This window comes from Hippocampus zosterae, chromosome 8 (genome assembly GCF_025434085.1).
Source record: "Hippocampus zosterae strain Florida chromosome 8, ASM2543408v3, whole genome shotgun sequence".
Lineage (NCBI taxonomy): Eukaryota > Metazoa > Chordata > Actinopteri > Syngnathiformes > Syngnathidae > Hippocampus > Hippocampus zosterae.
In genome coordinates, this window is record NC_067458.1 from 7,805,969 (window position 1) to 7,825,349 (window position 19,381).

Genomic DNA, 19,381 nt, shown 5'->3' on the forward strand with positions numbered 1-19,381 from the left:
CAATTTCAGAGATGGACTCTGGAGCCTGCTTTGACGACTTCAGAGATAAACTATTTAGCCTGCCTTGACGACTTCAGAGTCTGCTTTGTTTGAATTGTCAAAACTTGATTGAGATCAATGCCACTTGATTATAAAAGGAGGGGAGCGATGCTCCTCAGCAGAGTCCGCTATGGGTTACCGTACAAACGCCTAGCTCGTATTGAAGCTCACTCTGCTGAGGGTGTTGGCTCTCCACCCTACTGGCACGCGGTAAGAGTTCTTTAGCTTCATACAACTTGTTTGAACTGTGTTATCATTTCTGTGTGGGACCAATAAAGTGCCTATTGTTGGTAGCCAGAAGTGTCTTGTCGTTATTTCTGAGTGCCTATCTCCGACGATCCTTTATAAAACTTGATATTCATTCAAATTGAGTATCAGAAGTGTTTCAAAACAGAAGGTTACAAGTTGGGGCCGTCTGTATTTAGAGCACTCGTGGGGCTTGTGGGGTATCCCATTTGGGCGGGCTGATGAGGACGCGGGCTCCATGGCATAGTGGAGTTTCAGCCTCGCTGTTGAGCGGGCACAACCAATTTTCACGTCCTCTTTGGTGCTAGAGAGTGACAGTCTGGCCGGAGGAGCTGTCCGCTCAAACGCCAGCACAAGGCCGGAAGGCAGGGAAACTTCAGATGCCGGGTCAATTCTACCTATCAACCAGCGAGGAGGTCATTTGGGGGGCATCAGGCGCCGACAGGTGTGGCAGCCTCGGTCACACGCTCCCTAGCATTATCCCTGTTTTTGTCATTTTCGTTTGTTTTTGGCGACCCTGGGCGGCTTACTTACACGAGGGAAAAGTTGCTGCGCATTGGGGAGTCTACGCTCTGTCTTTTTTCACCAGCACACGAAAATCCACAAGGTTTTTCGGAGCTAATCGCGAGCGGAGCGGCTGCACTGTACGGAGCATGGAAACGCCGCCGGAGGAGGGGGAAGCGAGCCGGCGTGCTCGTCAAGCTTCGGCAGCGCGGATTTCGAACCCCGCTCCCATCGATCCATCTTGCTAATCTACGATCTGTAAGTCTGCGCTGACCAGCTGGCTCCGGTCTTCACACAAATCTTCAACAGATCCCTGGAGCTGTGTGAGGTCCCATCCTGCTTCAAACAGTCTACCGTCATCCCAGTTCCCAAGAAATCGGCAACATCGGAACTGAACGACTATAGGCCTGTCGCCCTGACGTCTGTGGTCATGAAGTCCTTTGAACGCCTTGTGCTGAACCACTTAACCCCTGCTGGACCCTCTCCAGTTTGCCTACCGGGCAAACAGGTCTGTGGAAGACGCAGTCAACATAGGTCTGCACTACATCCTCGAGCACCTCGACAGCACAGGGACCTACGCAAGGATTCTGTTTGTGGATTTCAGCTATGCGGTCAACACCATCATCCCGGAACTCCTCGCCCCCAAACTACTCCACCTCGGTGTGTCCCCTACGATCTGCCAGTGGATCCTCAGCTTCCTGACGGGACGGACACAACAGGTGAGACTGGGAGCAACAACATCATCAATACGCACCACCAGCACTGGAGCCCCACAGGGATGTGTCCTCTCGCCCCTGCTCTTCTCTCTCTACACAAACGATTGCACCTCAACAGATCCAGCTGTCAAACTCATAAAATTCGCAGAAGACACCACGGTCATCGGTCTCATCAAAGACGGCGACGAGTCTGCATACCGCCAACAAGTGGAGCAGCTGGAGCTCTGGTGCGGCCGACACAACCTCGGGCTGAACACGCTCAAGACTGTAGAGATGATCGTGGACTTCAGGAAACATTCTTCTCCTCAGTTGCCCCTCACACTATCCAACTGCCCTGTGTCAACCGTCGAGACCTTCAAGTTCCTGGGAATCACAGTCTCCCATGACATGAAGTGGGAAGTCAACACCATATCCATCCTGAAAAGGGCCCGGCAGCGGATGTACTTCCTGAGGCTGCTGAGGAAGCATGGCCTGCCACAGGAGGTGCTACGACAGTTCTACACGGCAGTCATCGAATCAATCCTGTGTTCTTCCATCACGGTTTGGTTTGGGGCCGCCACAAAAAAGGACAAAATCCGACTTCAACGGACAGTTAGGGCGGCAGAAAAAAATCGTTGGCACCGCCCTACCCACTCTTGAGGACTTGCACACTGCAAGAATCAAGACAAGGGCACGGAAAATCCTCCTGGATCCCCCGCACCCTGCCCACCACCTTTTTCAGCCACTCCCCTCAGGCAGACGCTACAGATCCATGCGCACCAAATCCAGTAGACACTTAAACAGCTTCCTCCCTCTAGCCATTAACTCCTTAAACAGTCACTGACGTAGTCACTCTTCTTGCACCACAAAATGGTACTACAAAACTACTGGTTACTCTAAAATGGTTCAATGATTTTGTTGTTTACGATGATACTAGTGCAGCGTGTTATACCGGAGACAAATTCCTTGTGTGTTCTACATACTTGGCCAATAAAGATGATTCTGATTCTGATTCTGAAATAACCTACAGTATATGCCATATGTAATTGCTGTAATTAGTGGCAGTGCTTCGCAGACTTTTTTCTTCAATGAGCTGTCCAGTCTAATTTTGTGTTCCATTGCATGGCGTTGTTGGAAGATGAAACGTAGCCAGGCTCCAAAAACAATAAGCATTTCTCTTGTGGCGCACAAAGTATGATTCATCAATGTCTTCGTACTTGAATTTGAACGTATTCTGCGAACACATTCAGAACATCCTCAGACCATGCGTACGCACAAACGATGGATCAGCCTTTGAAAAAAAATGTCAAACACACATTTTGTTTTGCCCCCCAATGATGCCCACCGTAATGAAATCGCAGTTATTTCTAAAATCAATAATTACAATTTTAACAATTATAACTTAAATTGTACATTTGAGAATGAGTTGAATAATAAAATAACTGTGAAGGACACATTCACGTTATTGCCGTTTAAGTATGTGCATGTACTTATAGATCATTTGTGCACTTGTCACTCAATATGCCTGTCATACCCACCGCCGTATACATTTTCTGCCAGTAGTTCCAACAATCGTGAATTCTTCCAATTACAGATGCTAATTATTTATTTCTTCAGATAGATGCTTTATGAAGCCCACATCATTCTTCACTTCAAATGTGACCTTAATCAAGATTGATTGACATCATTATGATGTGAGGTTCAGTGTTCAACAAGCATTTCAAAGAGAAAATGATGGACAATGACAGGGACCAGCTCTTGCAACTGCATTATTTATTTATATATTTTTAAATACCTCTGTACATTGTTTGAGATTCATCAAACACATGCACTTCTACTGGGACAAAGGGGGTGGGTTATGTAAAATAGGACATTGCAGGTCCGCTGTGTCATCTAGATGCACAGTGGTGCAAAGAAAATGGGCCGGTACGCATGTGTCATGAATGTGGTGCATATTGGCCTGCTGTTGACTCGCGAGACCAAGACACCCCATCTTCAAGCCCAGATGTGCTCCTATGGAGCCCCCGGCCCTGTCTGAAGCCTCTCCATGTTGAGCCACCGTGGCACACCCACGGTGCTGAGGAAGGTACCCTGCTCCCAAGTTGCATTGTAAGACATCCGACAAGTACCAAGTGTCTTCTGGTGGCGTACGCTTGCGGCTGAGCTCAATTGAACTGAGAAAATAATGAATCAGTTTGATGATCATATGATTGTGAGCATGAATGGTTGTTTGTCTATGTGTGCCCCGGGATTGGCTGGCAATTAGTTCAGCATGCCCAAAGAGAACTGAGATATGCTCCGGCACACCTATAACACTCGTGAGGCTAAGTGGAGGGGGTATATTGCTCACCAGAAAGGGATTGCGGGGGGTTGAGAGGGGGTACTTATTTATTGATCTGTCCAATTCAAATTGATATAATTGAAAATGCAAGCTCATATAGTTTTTCTGGTAAAAAAAAGAAATACATAAAATACATCAAGTTTCTGACTGAAAAATGGACCATGCTCCCTGGAATTTCTTTCCTTTTAGAACTGTAATTCAACACATTTATTCATTAAAACAATGTATGTTTATGAATAATTATTAATAATGTGAATTGATAAGAATTTTACACTTCTGATGCTACTTACATTGATGTTTAATGATGATCGTCAATTCTATTATTGATATTTTTTGGGAAAAAAGGAGAAAAAGTAACCTGACATGATAGCCCAACAGCGTCATCCACATCCTAGATTCCCTCCACTCCTTGATGAGGGGCTTTATCAACTCAAGTCCATCTGTGGTCAGAGAGCTAACTCTTCCCTGTCTCAGTGAAAGGAGAAACTAGCGATAGAATGGAGTGGTACTGCCAGCCTCTGAACCAGTCAGACTGCGTCTCTTGTGAGACAGCAGCAGATCCTCCAATAAAGTTGAAATGGCTGCAGCTTCCTGGAGTATTGGCAGGACAGGACATAGTTATGTCACCACCGCTGCTGGGTTGATAACCCTCAAGCAAATCAAAAGTGAGACTGTCATCAAAAATTTAGCGCATGCTGTGTGTGCAAATGTTTTTTCATACTGGCAGTGTTTCCTCCCTTAGACAAAATCTGAACATAATTTGCAAGCATTGCAACGTTTCCTGTTGTTATCTTTTCTTGTAAAATGTTGAGCATTAGGCACCATGTTTTGTGCTAGCCGCGCTAGTACCGTATTTTCACGACTATAAGGCGCCATTAAAAGTCTTAAATTTTCTCCAAAATGGACAGGACGCCTTATGGTGCGGAGCGTCCTTTATATGCGCCGAGTTCCAAAATCTGACTGACAGCCGACACGCTGTTTATGTAGAGAAAAGGCGGAAGTGACTGTGAAAGAAGTCGGCCAATCAGGGAAGGGTGGGCGTGTATATATACATATATGGAGAGGGAGAGAGAGAGAGAGAGGGAGAGAGAGGACAGACAAGTTAGTCCGCCAATGGTGAAGGGTGGGCGTGTAAGTGGACGCCTCAAGCCAGTACCAACACTTGTATAGCGTGTGGCAATGTGCATTGTTGCAAAACAACTCCGGTTTTGGTTTCTAAGAACCCCTGAAAATAAATTCGACAAAGAGACATGCCTACGAAGCTCAGTTAAAACTTAAAGCCACCGGTTATGCTTTTGGCATGCGTGACCATCTCACAGCAGCGGTGAAAAATCAAGTCAAGCAAATGAACTCTGAGCTTGCCGTTATTCCCGGAGGCTTGACTAAAGAACTCCAACCGCTGGACATTGGCATCAACCGGGCGTTCAAAGTAAAGTTGCGAACAGCATGGGAACAATGATCGATGGCAAACACAACTTTACAAAGAGTGAGAGGCAGCGCTGGGCGAGTTACGCCACAATACGCAACAACGAGAGGGAACGCGGCGTTTTTGATGGATTACGGTACTTGCACAATTGTTCAATTCTTTCTACACACACACGCGCTGCCACCATGTTTCGCTCTGTTCTTTACTTTCAAATGTGGGAAAGCTTCACACGAGAGAAATGTTGACTTTGCTGTTGCTACTCCTTCTTTCCGCTCGGCAATGCGTAGCAACTCACACTAGCATGTGATGCATTCAATGACAACTGAGATGTGCAGTCCTCTGCTTCTGATACAGAGGATGAGGACTTTGATGGATTTCTGGGTGATGATTGATCGAAAACGTGAGAACATTGTACGATGGCTAAATAAAATACACCCGAACTCAGTTCTGCTTTCGTTGCCTTTTTAAAAACGTGTTTTTATCTTATCTGTATGTCTTGGCATGCTACCGTATGCTTCAAGCTAACGTGTTAGAGTGCGCGCATGCATGCCGTATGTTTAAGTTGGCGTATGTTTTACCACTGTAAAACTGCGGCTATTCGTACGATGCGTCCTGTGTATGTGTAAAATACAGAAATGTCACGCATTAATGAGACTGCGGCCATTAGTACGATGCGTCGAATAGTCGTGAAAATACGGTAATTTACTTTACTACGCAACATGTGTGGTGAGGTCATCTGTCCCGACTGGAATTGATAAGTGTATCATTTTTTAAAAATGGCAAACAATGCAGAGCAAGAAAATATAATCGAAACAACAAAGGTGGCTATTTAGTGATATGTGTTCAGACCTGAGAATTTCTAATATGACAATGTCGAGAGGTTTCTATAGCAGGTGCCAAATGTCAGTACAGTCGTACCATCTCTTACAAAAGCACCGTCTCCAGAGCTGCTGTTGGCCTAGTTTGTCTGGAGATACAGCACTATCCTGTCATAGAGATCCCAAATAAGCACCATAGGGGTTTTTGAAACGCGCACGTGCACACACACGCACGCACGCACACACACACACACACACACACACACACACACACACACACACACACACACACACACACAATTAAGAAAAACCCTAAACATTTTGTGGGGTTAAAACTTTTATTGGTTTTGGAAGGAGGCATACTAAGTTTCCATTTTAGCATTGAGCTTGCACATGGTTCGATGTTAAAGCATCCTTACTCGCAGCACAAAAAAACTGCTCTGGTCAACAGTAATACAGATGAGTGAGTACACGACACAAAACATCATTTAAGAATTAGTTGTAGGTAAAGGTGGCCCGGCTTTTTCTGCATGCTCTACAAGCAATTATGAATTAGTACAGGATACATTCACTTACATGCACTGAAAAAAATTGGAATATTGGATGAACTTCAAAATAATAATTAAAAAATAAAGTAATCTGTCACACCCAATATTTTAGACTGATGATTGATTTAGTGTAACATGAAATTTAAAAATTTTCATAAACTAATTTCTTAAGGCAAAGCCAGTTTGAACTCTTCTTTAAGCAATTTAGTTTTTAACTTGAAAGCTGTGGATTTGTACAAACAACCTATGAAGAGGTGCTAACTCGTCAGCCACTTTGTACCCATTGCAGTAAATATCAAAATCTTTTAGTGAGTATGCTGTCAATACATTTTCACAAAATTAATTATTTATAGTCAAATCTCAACTGTTAGGCGTGACGGATATTGTTTTTTAATTTTCACAAGTTCATCCAATTTTCTTTTCCAGTGTGGAAACGAATGTTCCATTTTTTTTCTAATAAAAAACGGAGGTGCATGAGAAATGACTGGCAACTTGAAACCAATGCATGATGGGACATTGAGGGCTATTGGAAATAACGCGGAGGAGACTTTCCTCCGATTGCCTCAAATATTCACCCAAAAACATCACAACTTTCTGTTAGCTATACGCAAGGCAGGAAATCAACGGTATTTAGTTTGTTTGTTCCCACTGGCAATAAAAATCAAAAACCACAACAACAATATAGGGAACATTGATGTCAGGACAATTGCTTTGTTGCTCTAAACCCAATTTATGATGGTTCTAAGACATCTTACAAATACCACATTTGGGTGTTTTTAGCACAATATTGACATACAAGACAGTAAGTATCGTGGGCTTCGGCGACACCTTACATACATACACACTTCATGTTCAAAAGGCCTGTCAAAGAGCACTCGAGAAGATAGACGTTATCGGCATAGTGCCCCCCCCAATAAACAATAAAATATTTGTCTCTTTTTAATTACCATTAAAAATATTCCCCTTCTCATTCACAGACGCTTGAAGGACAGAGTACACACACACACACACACACATACATATATATATACATATATATACACACACACACACACACACACACAAAGCATTTTGGTCAACTTCACCTCCATCTACAACCTCATCATGTCATCTCACAGAGACCATTACAATTATGTAAAATAAAGCTATGGATCCAAGAAGGGCATGAGGACCAGGCTGGTGCCTGAAACGCAATTGGGGAAGCCACATTTGAAGAGAGAAGTAAAGTAGCAAAGCATAGCAAAAGCTGTAGTGTGAACAAGGGTCAAGCCAACAGGAAAAGTGAGAATGCAGATGATTGAAATTACCGCAGTAAGTCGTCTACTTCAGCCTGATTTGAACCAGAGTCATCATAACAATATTAAATTGGAGTTGATTACTGATGGGCCAGCTGGTATGTACTTAACGGATGCCAAGCATCCATCATCCTCATCTAACCTTCAGCATGAACATGAAGTTGCATTTTGATGTGACCCTATCACATGATCAATTTAAGTCTACGTTAACGCTGTTTTCACAAAGCAAAAAATAAGCATCCTGGATGATATTTAAGCGTTTTAAGTTACTTGACCCCACCCACCCATATATACATATACATATATACTGTAGCTCAAAACTTCTGTTGCACTTGAATTAAAAAAATCGGTCTGAAACAAAATTTAAAAATTATACGTTATACTGTACATGTTACTCAACTACATAGATAACAAAACGAGTTGAAATATTTATAACTTTCAGCGGACTGAATTAGGTGATACCGTTCAAAATCTAATCATATACAGAATCACATTTTCTACAACAAATCGTGTCAAGAATGGAAAAAAAATGATACTGTCATGTCATCTAGAGTGAACATTGCGGTCCTGGGAACAACAGAAGACTATATGAACATACAAGGAAAACATCAAACGCCCTTTAAGATAGATTTTCAATGACACTTTTAACACTTAATTCGGAACGGGAAACACTTTTTTTTTTTTAATGTCATGACCAGCAGATTAGTTTCTCATTGCAGCTGCCGACCAGCCGCAACATCTCTACGATCGCAAAGAAAGAGAAGAGCAGTTAGACCCACTGCTTAGTGCATTTTGAATACATCGATGCGGTCAAGAGTACTTGGACTCTGTTTGAACCCATGGATGAGTCATTGATATCGGTGGTGCTCTGATCGATCGGCTGATTTCTGTGGATGACTACGTGGTCGGCATGTCAATCAAGAACTTTCACGACCGATCACAACCCCCCCCCCCCCAAAAAAAAGAAAAGAAATGACCACCAACAGCTCGTAATTTGCATTCTGGAGCCAAGAACAGACTGACCTGTGTGCAGTGTAGCATTCTGTCTCCCCTCCTTAACACGACATGATACAGACTAAACCAGGAATTGAATTTGTTTGCACATTTTTGCACTGTCAGTTTGAATAATGACCTGCTTTTGTATAATAAAGGGATGGAAACTTGGATATATTGTTATTTATTTAAAAAGAATTCATCAATTAATCAAAAAAATAACTGAGGGATAAATCAAATATTAAAATAATCGCGGGTGAACAGCTCAAAAATGAGCTTCGAAATCAGCGCATCACTCTCATACTCAATCGGCATCATAAATTCCTCACCAAAAATTGAGAATATCCATTTAGCTTTAGCTTGTTCATGGTTTGTGTGGACAAAGGTCCCACACTGAAAGTATTTTGTCGTACCAATAAATTATCACATTGTTCTGTGCAAATAAATGACTGAACATCATCCTTGAGGTGAGTTAGGACCATTCAGATTTTTCGATAAGACTCCAGTTAAGAAGTAACGTCTTCCAGAGCAGAGCTTGGCTGGTCAGGCAGCTGCAGTGAAAAGTGACCGCACTTTGACCAGAGGCACAGACTCCTCAAAGGAAAGAGTCCAGGTGCCTAACACCAGCAGTAAATAAATAACACCATTATTACAAATGCCATTATCAAATGACCTAAAATTGTTCCATGTTGCTAGACGAACATTTCACAATACTGCTGGGTAGGCTGTTGTCCTGGACGGGTGATTGAAGAACGTGGGTCTGTCCTCTGTGTCATCCTCCATCCGCTGGAGTTAATATGTTCATCAGTGCAAATTTTGAGTTAGTTGTCCGCCAGATACTTTCCTAAAGGACAAAATTCTTTGGTTAACTCTGTGTATTAAAAAACAATACAAAAAAACTCCACCTTGATCTTTTACCTTTCCCAATACACATGTTGCAATATTCTTTCTATACTGCAAAGCCCAAAAAAAGTCCCTCATGATTGGACCTGCTCTTGAGCAAGGGTGCAAAGCTCCCAAATGGTTTTTGCTCCCCAATCACTATTATTCCCCATGCAGTGGGCAGTGGTAATCTGTGCAGTGTATTGGGTGCCACTGAATGAAAATCTAATTTTCTTTCATGAATTTTATCAGACCTATGGGTGTTTCATAATAGACGGAGCAGTTTTAACAAAATTGTAAGGGCTCCAATTATACAAAAAGTTCTTTACACTTTACTCTTCTGAAACAATATAATATAATTCACTCCAGTTTGGGATCAAATACGAGCCACTTAACCTTCTTTCATAATTGAAACCAAGGAGTACAGTATGTACATAATAAGGGTGGGGGGGGGGGTGGTGTGGGGGTTGGGGGGAATTGACAATATCAAACCCACCAGCAGCAAACCTCTTCTTGACGAGTGAGAAGCGATACCCAGGCCCAGCCAGTTCAATATCACAACCTGACAGTGTGCTGCCCTCACTGGTGAACTGCACAGCTAGTGGAGCTGGTTTACTTGGGCCTTCTGTGAGCTGGAAGCGGGCTAACAGAGATCCCACACCTACAGATTAAAAAAAAAAAAAAAAAAAAACGCAGAACAACAGCTGCTGGTCACACACGATGGAAAATAATTGAAAATGCAGAGGAGACTTCAGATTTTTCACGATGAGCTGACTGCATCTCAGGCCATTTGGAAATAACCAGCACACGCGAGCAAAATTGTAACTGACAAAATGACAGAAGGAAATACTGTGCTTCAATCCAGCATATCTTTGGCACCCAGATGTATTTCAGCGGGCCAGTTGAGGACCTCTGTCTGTTTTTCTTTTAGCAGCCGCCGGGACATATTAAAAATTACATTTGACACAACCAAAGTTATTACTTAAAAAATGAATGCAAAAAAAAAAAAAGAAAGAAAAAAAAGGAGTTGAAAAAAGAGAGGATGTGATGCTTATGACAAACTACAACTACCACTACTACAAATAATACATTTGATTTAGATATACCTATTATTGATATTTACATATGCATAGCTGAACAATTATTTACCCAAAAAAAAAAATCAAAGATTCTCTTTATAATGCCTTAACGAGTCAAACTAATTTGGTTACAGAAGAAAGAGAGGCGGGCATCGTCAGGCTGGTGCATCCGTCAGTCAACTTCAATCAGTCTTTCAGGCCAGCCTAGTCCACCCGAGTTGTCACCGAGAGCCAAATGGCCTTGAGAACTGACTTACTGGTACAATGTCACACGCAGGTGCCGCACACCCAAATACAAGGGGAAAAAAAAAGTGTCATATGTCAGTCCCACAATCCTCAACCTGACAGGTGTCCCAGATTGATTTTATTTCACCGATCACCAGGCTGTGCGTGTGTCAGTTGTTTTCTTTTTTTGCTTTACGACTGCGTGTCGGCTTGTGCGGCACCTGCGTGAGACATGGAAAGTACGTTGGAATGCCGACTGGCTGTCACTGACGAAGGAGGGACTGGGCCCACGTAAAAGAATGCCCATCTGCGTAACAAAGTGTTAGTTGCCTCACTTCCTGCTCGGTGTCTTTAAAAAACATTAATGAATCAAGTAAACACTCCTTTAGAGAGTGCCAAATGACTGCGGATTACTTGTGTTTTGCGTATGACTGTGGGGATGTGGTTATGTTCCTGCCTAATGGCACAGGTTTATCTTGGCAATTGGCATGGATTTTTTTTGGGGGGTGGAATACAAGGCCGAAGGCTACCCCAAAACAAATTATTTGCCTCATGCAACAGAATACAAAAGAAGGAAGGACAATATCTGAGGTCCAATTGTGTTTTTTTTTTGCTTGCATCTTCTGTGTTTGCAGGTTATGGCAAATGTTTTTTTCTGTGTTTTCATATAGCACAATACTGTTGAGTGCGATTTGTCATCTTAAAAACATTATTTTTGGAGATTTTATAAGGTGGCAGGAAGCTATTCATTGCTTTCCCCTTCATTTCAAAAGGGAAAGATTATTTTAAATGAGTGTTCTGAGATACAAGCGTGGTCAAGGAATGAATTAAGTTTATATCTCAAGGCACAACTGTTTATATAAAAACCATTTCCGACAGACATCGTGACTAACATCGAAGGGTAGGTTTTACCATGTTTAATAAGGGAGAAGATTATCAAAAGTGGCCCTTACAGCCTTGGCTCTCTGCATACGGTCTTTGGTGAAAAATGTTGAGGCATCCGTGGTGTGTTGTGTTTGTGTAGCTGACTACGAGACGATTTCTTGGATTATATCAATGTATGTTTTAGCTTCAGGAGAGTATGAATTGCATCATCGGCTAGCACATTGCTTTTAATAAAGAGTGTTTCAAAAGAAGCAGATTCATGTCAATCAATATATTAAATCTTTGGACATCGATCAAGAATACATGAACATACAGACCTCCGTTTTCTGATTTTTGTGAGATATCTGGAATCTTCCAGAGGATCCTGTGCTGCTCCGCGTTCCTGTTAGGACAACGTGGCATTAGTCCAGGCGATCAGAGCCAGAGGATTTTTAGCATGTTCATGGTCTATCAGTCTGTTTGTTTATTTGTTTGGTGCCGCACTGGGTTCAAGGGGATAGCAAATAAAGCAATAATGTCTTTACCATGCAGCCGGAGGTAACACAGCTTGAAGTTTGGAAACGCCTCCGTCCACTGGGACTAGAAACTGCACGTTGTTAAGTGCCATTGGCGTTGACATAGCCTCGCCGTTATATTTGTAGTCTATCCTCAGGTCTGTGCTGTTGGGTTCACATCGCCAGCTCATGGCCAGATTCATGGGAGCGGACACAGGACCCTGCACTGATACCTGGAGAAGGTACGTGAAATATATACTGGCTCACATTTTTTATTTTTTTACTCACGTAAAGAACATTGCTTTTCCAGTTGGTTTCGTGTTTGCTGAATTTTACAAGCTCACCTGATACTTCAGCATGTCCACATTATAGTAAGTTGCCTGCGGCTTCTGCTCAGACACTTTCTTTAGATGAGATATCAGGTTTGGCATGTTCACCCAGAAGTCCTTGGCATCAGCCTTGGCTTGCGTGGTGGTGTCGCTAAGAAAGAGGCACACAGGAAAACAAAACACAACCAACTTCTCAAACTTATCTTGAAAACAAACATACTTTGGCTTCGGGCTGAGTTGAACAAACAAGTCAGCAGTGGAGTTACATGCAGAAAATAATCAAGCAACATATTAGGCTTCACGCAATAATATACATTTCCTGAAAAAGAGAAAACATTTTATGCTGTTATAGTGTGTTACAGGGTGAAAAGAAATAATGTATGCAACATACTTTGAAGTGCACTATGCCTTGGGGGCGGGGGGGGGGGGGGGTGGCGACTCAAAAATCAATCTCTGGCAGTGTTAAAATAATAAGCATAACAGAGACGTCCTGATTATCAAAGGCAAAATGTGCCATCCATGCTTTTTAATCTACATGCTCAATAAGAAAAGGTATTTGATTAAAAAAAAAGCGAGGTATAACAACAAAAATTAATTATGTAGATCGCCAGGTTTACAGAGACTCTAACGAAATGTCAGGGGATTAATCTTGACTCTGCATTCGGGGAAGAACTTGAATTCGGGAGTGTACAACAGTGTCATTACCAGCAGAGCAGCTGGGGATTAGGCAGCACATGCTCCAGTCGATTGTAGTTGGTTATGCTGAAGGTTAGCACAGCGGGGGACGGGTTATTGGCAAAGTGCCGTGTGATTCCCGCTGGAAACGACAAAACCATCTCACCTATGATCTTCACCACACATCTGAGGGAGAGAGGAGAGAGAGTTGAATGGGACTCTGAGCACCCGGACAAAGACAACGTAGAGCAGTGAAGGACCGTATGAGTTCAAGTCAAGTCAGTTTTGTTGTTAAGTTACAGTATACTCTATGTGCAAGATACAGCACAGATGAAATTACTTTCCTCTCTCAACCACAGTGCAAACATGTAGTGCATCGAAACACACATAGCTAAAAATAATGGCAGCAACCTGCGCTGCATAAAATACATAATGACCTAAATATGTAAATATGAACAAATAAACATGAAATAGCAACAACAGACAACCAAGGTCACTTGTTTCATTGCAATAATCGGATGTCAGATGCTGAAGGAGGCAGGGGTAAAGGAGGGGAGGCAGGCAGAACATAAAGGGAGTTGAATCTGCTGACTGCCTGGTGGAATAAACTGTGCTTGCTTGAGCCTGCTGGTTTTAGCACTGAGACATCGAAGTCTCCTCCCCGAAGGCAGCAGGAATATAAGGGAACGTCTCATGCACTGCAACAACTAGGTTTGGGAATCCCTGGCACGAGGCTGAGTCGACACATACAGGTATATAGTTTCATGGACTGTGATTCACTTAAAAAAAACAACAAAAAAAAAACGATTTTAAGGCTGTAGCGTTTCAATCAGATATAAGGCAGAAACACTGCGAGAGTTAAAACAAAGCATTCCGTGCCATTGATGGCGATGCATGCCAAATATGTACTGCAACTGGGAGGGTTGGCAGCGAGTGAGCATTTGTATGGCACGTGCGGATCTTTTTTTTGTGTGTGTGAGGGGGGGTGTTCAAGGCAAAAAAAAAAGGCCATTCGTCACCAAAATTGTTCATATATTAAGATAATACACTCGTACAGTATATGCATATTTTATTTTTGTTGACACAATCAACAGTCAATAAAAGGGGTGGGGGGGGGGTCAAATGGCAGCTTTCTGTGGGATACAAAAATGAGACCAAGAATAATCATACAGTCTTTTTTTTCCACCAATCTGCACAACTCAATTGAAAAACAGTGAGAGGGGAAGTAAAAAAAGAAATACTTGCGCTAACATAGTTGCACAAGTTCATAGTCCTTACAAATGGTGTTGTGGCTGTGGAGATCACATCCAAATGCATTTTAAAGGAGCTGCCATCATTTGAAGTACTTCTGATTTAAATGATCTGAATGACATATGCAGTAAAAAGCTCTTGCTTGACTTACTTGCCGGGGTCGGCCCCTTTGAAGAAGGCATTGACTGTCTCAGTGAATGCAGCAGCTACAGGGAGCGTGTCCTGAGCCCCCATGGTGAGAGGGCTCGGCCCTCTGGAGCAGCCTAACATAACACACAAACACACATACACGTTCTATGTAGTAACACACAAATATATTCTTACTTCCATCTAATTTTCTATGGTGTAAATGATTTCTTTCATTAGCTTTGTATACACACACACACACACACACACACAATATATATAGATATATATACACAGTATATATATGACATCTATCTATCAATCTATCTAAATGTACATGTGCAGGATTTTTTAAAATCAAGTTTAAAAAAGAAAACAAACATGTGGCTAAAATAAGGGACAAAATATTAAAGTGCAAGTTAGGAAAAAAAACATTAAATCAATCATATGGTGCACACATCATATTAACCAATTTCTCTCTGCTCTTTGACTGTGAATGAAATTATTTTAAACATTTGACCATGTTGACGTTAACAAAGTGGTTGGCATAAAGATGTGCAAGCTTTTTTTTATTGTAGTGTTTGAATCAGATTCAAAAACCAGTAAGTGCAAAGATGAACCCAAAAAGATAAAACAGCGAAAGGAAACGATAGAAGACATTTTAAGTATGATGTACAAGGAATGATGATCCTTTGGAGGGAAAGGAAACAACATGACGATGAGCAATGTCAGGACGGCAAGATGAGAAAAATGAGACCACCGTGAGCATTAGTTCTGGGCTATGAAGATGTTAGTTTGTTGCTGGCAGAAATAGAAGATGGAAGGATGGAAGGATGTTTTTTCTCATGAAGAGGAAAGGTAGAGGAGAAGGGAGCAGAGTAGGGGCAGGCCAGGAACCAAGCTTGCACAAATGAGCCTCAAAGAGTGTGTGTGTGAACACCACAATTCGCCCTGTTGCATGTAAAACTTACCTTCAAAGGTTAAATAAAACTTCCCTCTGTCAAACCATACAAGGGATGGCTGGTCATTCTCTGTGTGGGGTCAAAGGGGTCAGGTTGAAGAACAGAAGTGGGGATGGGACATCGGGTGGAAGAGGAGGGGGATGAACAGGAAGGAAGGAATTGAAAGAAGTGGGTGAAAGGGGAAGGAGAGAAGGATAGTAGAGTGAGTCTCACATGGCAGGTCTGTCACATCACTGTGAGGTGAAACAAATTGGCGGGTGTAGGGGAGAGAGGACAAAGGCAAACCCAGACACAGTCATGATGGAACACAATGAGACGATATGTAAGTGAGCAATGTTTTTTTTTTTTTGTTGGTTTTTTGCTGCAAATCTGCTCGGGTGAGTGCCACCGCTAAAGTACAATGTGACAACATCTATACTGCTACATTTTATAATCCCACTGTTATTTCTAATCTGAACCACTTGTATTGGTTTTCAAACATCATGTGCATTGCATTTTCCAATAGTTCCTGTTCTAAACAGAGTTGGTCCTCTCAAATGGCATACTCCCTGCAGGAGGCAGCCATGAGACCACATTGTGCAGGAGAAGCATTGACTGGCTAGAGCAAAACTTTGGAATCTTGACCAGAAAGCAAACTGAAGTGATCCCTCGCTATTTCGCGGTTTCGCATTTATCGCGGCTTCAGTACGTCGCAGATTTTTTCAAACATATTCATAAAAAAATTAATGAATAAAATTTTAAGTCAGCAAAAGGTCCGCGAGAAGCAGCCAAAGTCAGCAAAACAACAATGAGTCACATAGAGCAACATATATATACATATATATATATATATACATACATACATATACATATACACACACACACACACACACACACACACACACACACACACACACACACACACACACACACTGTATATATACAGTATATATACACTAACCTAACTTATACATGTTTAAATCTATTAGTATACAGCATTAAGTAATGTTAATTAGTTCAAAATTTACTTCTACTTGCGTGTATGCCATTAAATTTGGCATTATAAATATTTTTATAATAATACTAGCTGGTTCGCCGCCCTCCGGGCGACTCATCAGCTAGTTCCTGCGGAAGGCTGGTAAGGTAGTGGTTCGCCGCCCTCCGGGCGGCTCATCAGCTAGTTCCTGCGGAAGGCTGGTAAGGTGGGCCTTCGGCCCACAAAAGTGTTGTTTATTGGTTCTACTTTTTGTTCATCTTCATTGCTTATCGCGAAAATAAAGACATGTTTAGCTCTACTAAATAACTAAAAATTTCATTGCAATGGTTGTGGGTAGACAACATTTTTTCGCTAAGATGCCCGCGCGATCGTAGTGAGCCACTGCCTGAGCGGCGCAGTGACGGCGCGCAGCGGCGCGGTGAAGTAGGTACGTTTTGAAAAGGGACAGACGGAAGGACAGACCGCGTGCGGGACGACGCGCAATATATATATAGAATAATAATAATAATAAGATTAATAATACATTTTATTTATAAGTGCCTTTCAAGACACCCAAGGACAGTTTGCGGATTTTCGTTTATTGCAGGTGGTTTTGGTCCCCATTAACCGCGATAAACGAAAGATTACTGTACTACATTGAAAATAATTATATTTCCCAAGAACATTTTGATATGATGATGATGTGTTTACCAACGAGAGCAGGGGTGCTCAAACTTTTTGGATCGAAGATCTACTTTTCGATCAACTAACCTCCCGGGATCCACCCTTACCGGCACACACACACACACACACACACACACGCACACGCACACGCACGCACACACACACGCACACGCACGCACACCCTGATGAGAAACAGCCTGAAACTGAGGTATGCGACGCACTTTTGCAGCCTGTTAACTGTCGTAGCTCACACGTACCGTTTTAAAGTGCTTCCCTGGGCCTTCCTAGATTCCTATTCTTTGCTCGTGCCCTCGGTGAATTGTACACGATGCAAACTCTGAATGAGATTAATGACGATAAAAGATAGAGCGCAACAGTTCTGATCACAAGCTGCAATTGCAGACTGCTAACAACTTCCAGTGACGTAATCACGCGCCACCGTAAATTCAAGATTTACCTACTTTATTTTATTTTTAAATGTTTTTTTGGTGAAAATGAGACTGCTAAGATGATTAGGGTGCAGTGTACATTAACAGAAAAAATACATTATTAACATGTACAAAGACACACAAATGGTTGTTTGTTTTTTTTCTCCTCGACACTCCTCGGATCTACTTGGGACCTGTCTTAGATCTACCGGTAGATCAGGATCTACCTAATGGGCACCCGTGAACGAGAGGGTTAAGGCGCCATTGTTATAAGACATTGTGGCTGATCATGACAGACATTGAGAGCTGGAAAGCAGCACCTCATCAAGATAACAAAATGGCAGGTGTTCAGATTTCAAAGGTCTATATTTTTTTCTGGAGTGGCAGGTTGGAAAGAAACGGGGGTCAGGGTTCAGGTGATAGCTGGCAATAATAGCAGTCCAGATTGTTTCATTTTATCATGCTCCAAAAGCGATTCCGAGAGGATGGCATGACTACTAAACAGCTGCTCCCTTCCTAATTTGGTGCAATTGTCCTGCTTCAAACAGCTAATATAGCCCAACTGCTCTGACAGTGTGAGTGAGTGAGTGAGTGAGTGAGTGAGTGAGTGAGTGAGTGAGTGAGTGAGTGAGTGAGAGCGTTGAGAGCAGCAAAAGCTAAAATACACACGCGCACACACGCACGCACGCCCGCCCGCACGCAAACGCATCCTTGGGTGGCTGCATAACACTCAGCGAGCACAAAATACAATGTGTGTCGGTGCAAAAAAAGAGACAAGAGTTTCCATGGTGAAATGGTGAGACAGCCAATAGTGCAGTCATAAACCAGAGAGAAAAGTCTCAAAGACAAATGGATCAAGAAGCCACCCAGATATGGGTGAATGGTATGCACAATTGAAGATCAATGAGCGATGACACAAGTGACAAATGGTACATGTGGGCAAAATCTATTTCAAATGCATGTGACAGTGATGGCAAAAGAATGCAGAATTAGTGAAGAAAAAGGGAATGTGGAAAATCAGAGGCTATCAGGAAGACTGCAATTGTGCTGACAGATCTGTGATGACAACAATAAACCAAAAAAGAAACATTTTGTAAATGGTACATTAAAAAAGCAGAAAAGGGCGTCGTCTTTCCGACACTTTTTCGCAAAACCTCAATAGGTCTCGTCAAATATAAAGGCAATGACAGACGTGGTAGTTTTGTGCATGTGTATTAAAGGGAATTAAAATGCAAAGAAACAAAGAAACAAGATACAACTTTACTTTATCTTGACAGGAAAACCAATTGGCACTGATTTGGTGGATTGGCCCATATCATCTCAATGTAAATATATTTCATAACACACACAAATATATGAACCATGTACTGTATAACCCACACATCTGTGTGCACATTTCTATTTTAATTTGAGGCCATCTCCATGCTAGCTGTTTGTTTGTTTTTTTCCCATGTACTGCCAAAGTATTGGATTGGAACTATTGGCAGATCCTTAAAACCAA

At 42.2% G+C, this 19,381-nt stretch overlaps 1 protein-coding gene across 4 annotated transcripts in view; it reads right to left on the minus strand.

Annotated features, from left to right (window-relative positions):
- Positions 1-6,388: 6,388 nt before the first annotated feature.
- sgip1a (SH3GL interacting endocytic adaptor 1a) overlaps positions 6,389-19,381 on the minus strand; it is a 42,732-nt gene continuing 29,739 nt past the window's right edge. For 3 of the 4 annotated variants that reach the window (XM_052073377.1, XM_052073378.1, XM_052073380.1), the window contains 8 exons: positions 15,823-15,882; positions 14,877-14,988; positions 13,505-13,660; positions 12,815-12,950; positions 12,501-12,703; positions 12,294-12,358; positions 10,284-10,448; positions 6,389-9,749 (listed from right to left, as the gene is read on the minus strand). In XM_052073377.1, the coding sequence (XP_051929337.1) occupies positions 9,727-9,749; positions 10,284-10,448; positions 12,294-12,358; positions 12,501-12,703; positions 12,815-12,950; positions 13,505-13,660; positions 14,877-14,988; positions 15,823-15,882 (920 nt within the window). In that variant the 3' untranslated portion in view covers positions 6,389-9,726. The remainder of the gene's footprint in view (positions 9,750-10,283; positions 10,449-12,293; positions 12,359-12,500; positions 12,704-12,814; positions 12,951-13,504; positions 13,661-14,876; positions 14,989-15,822; positions 15,883-19,381) is intronic. The other variant, XM_052073379.1, reaches the window with a different exon arrangement.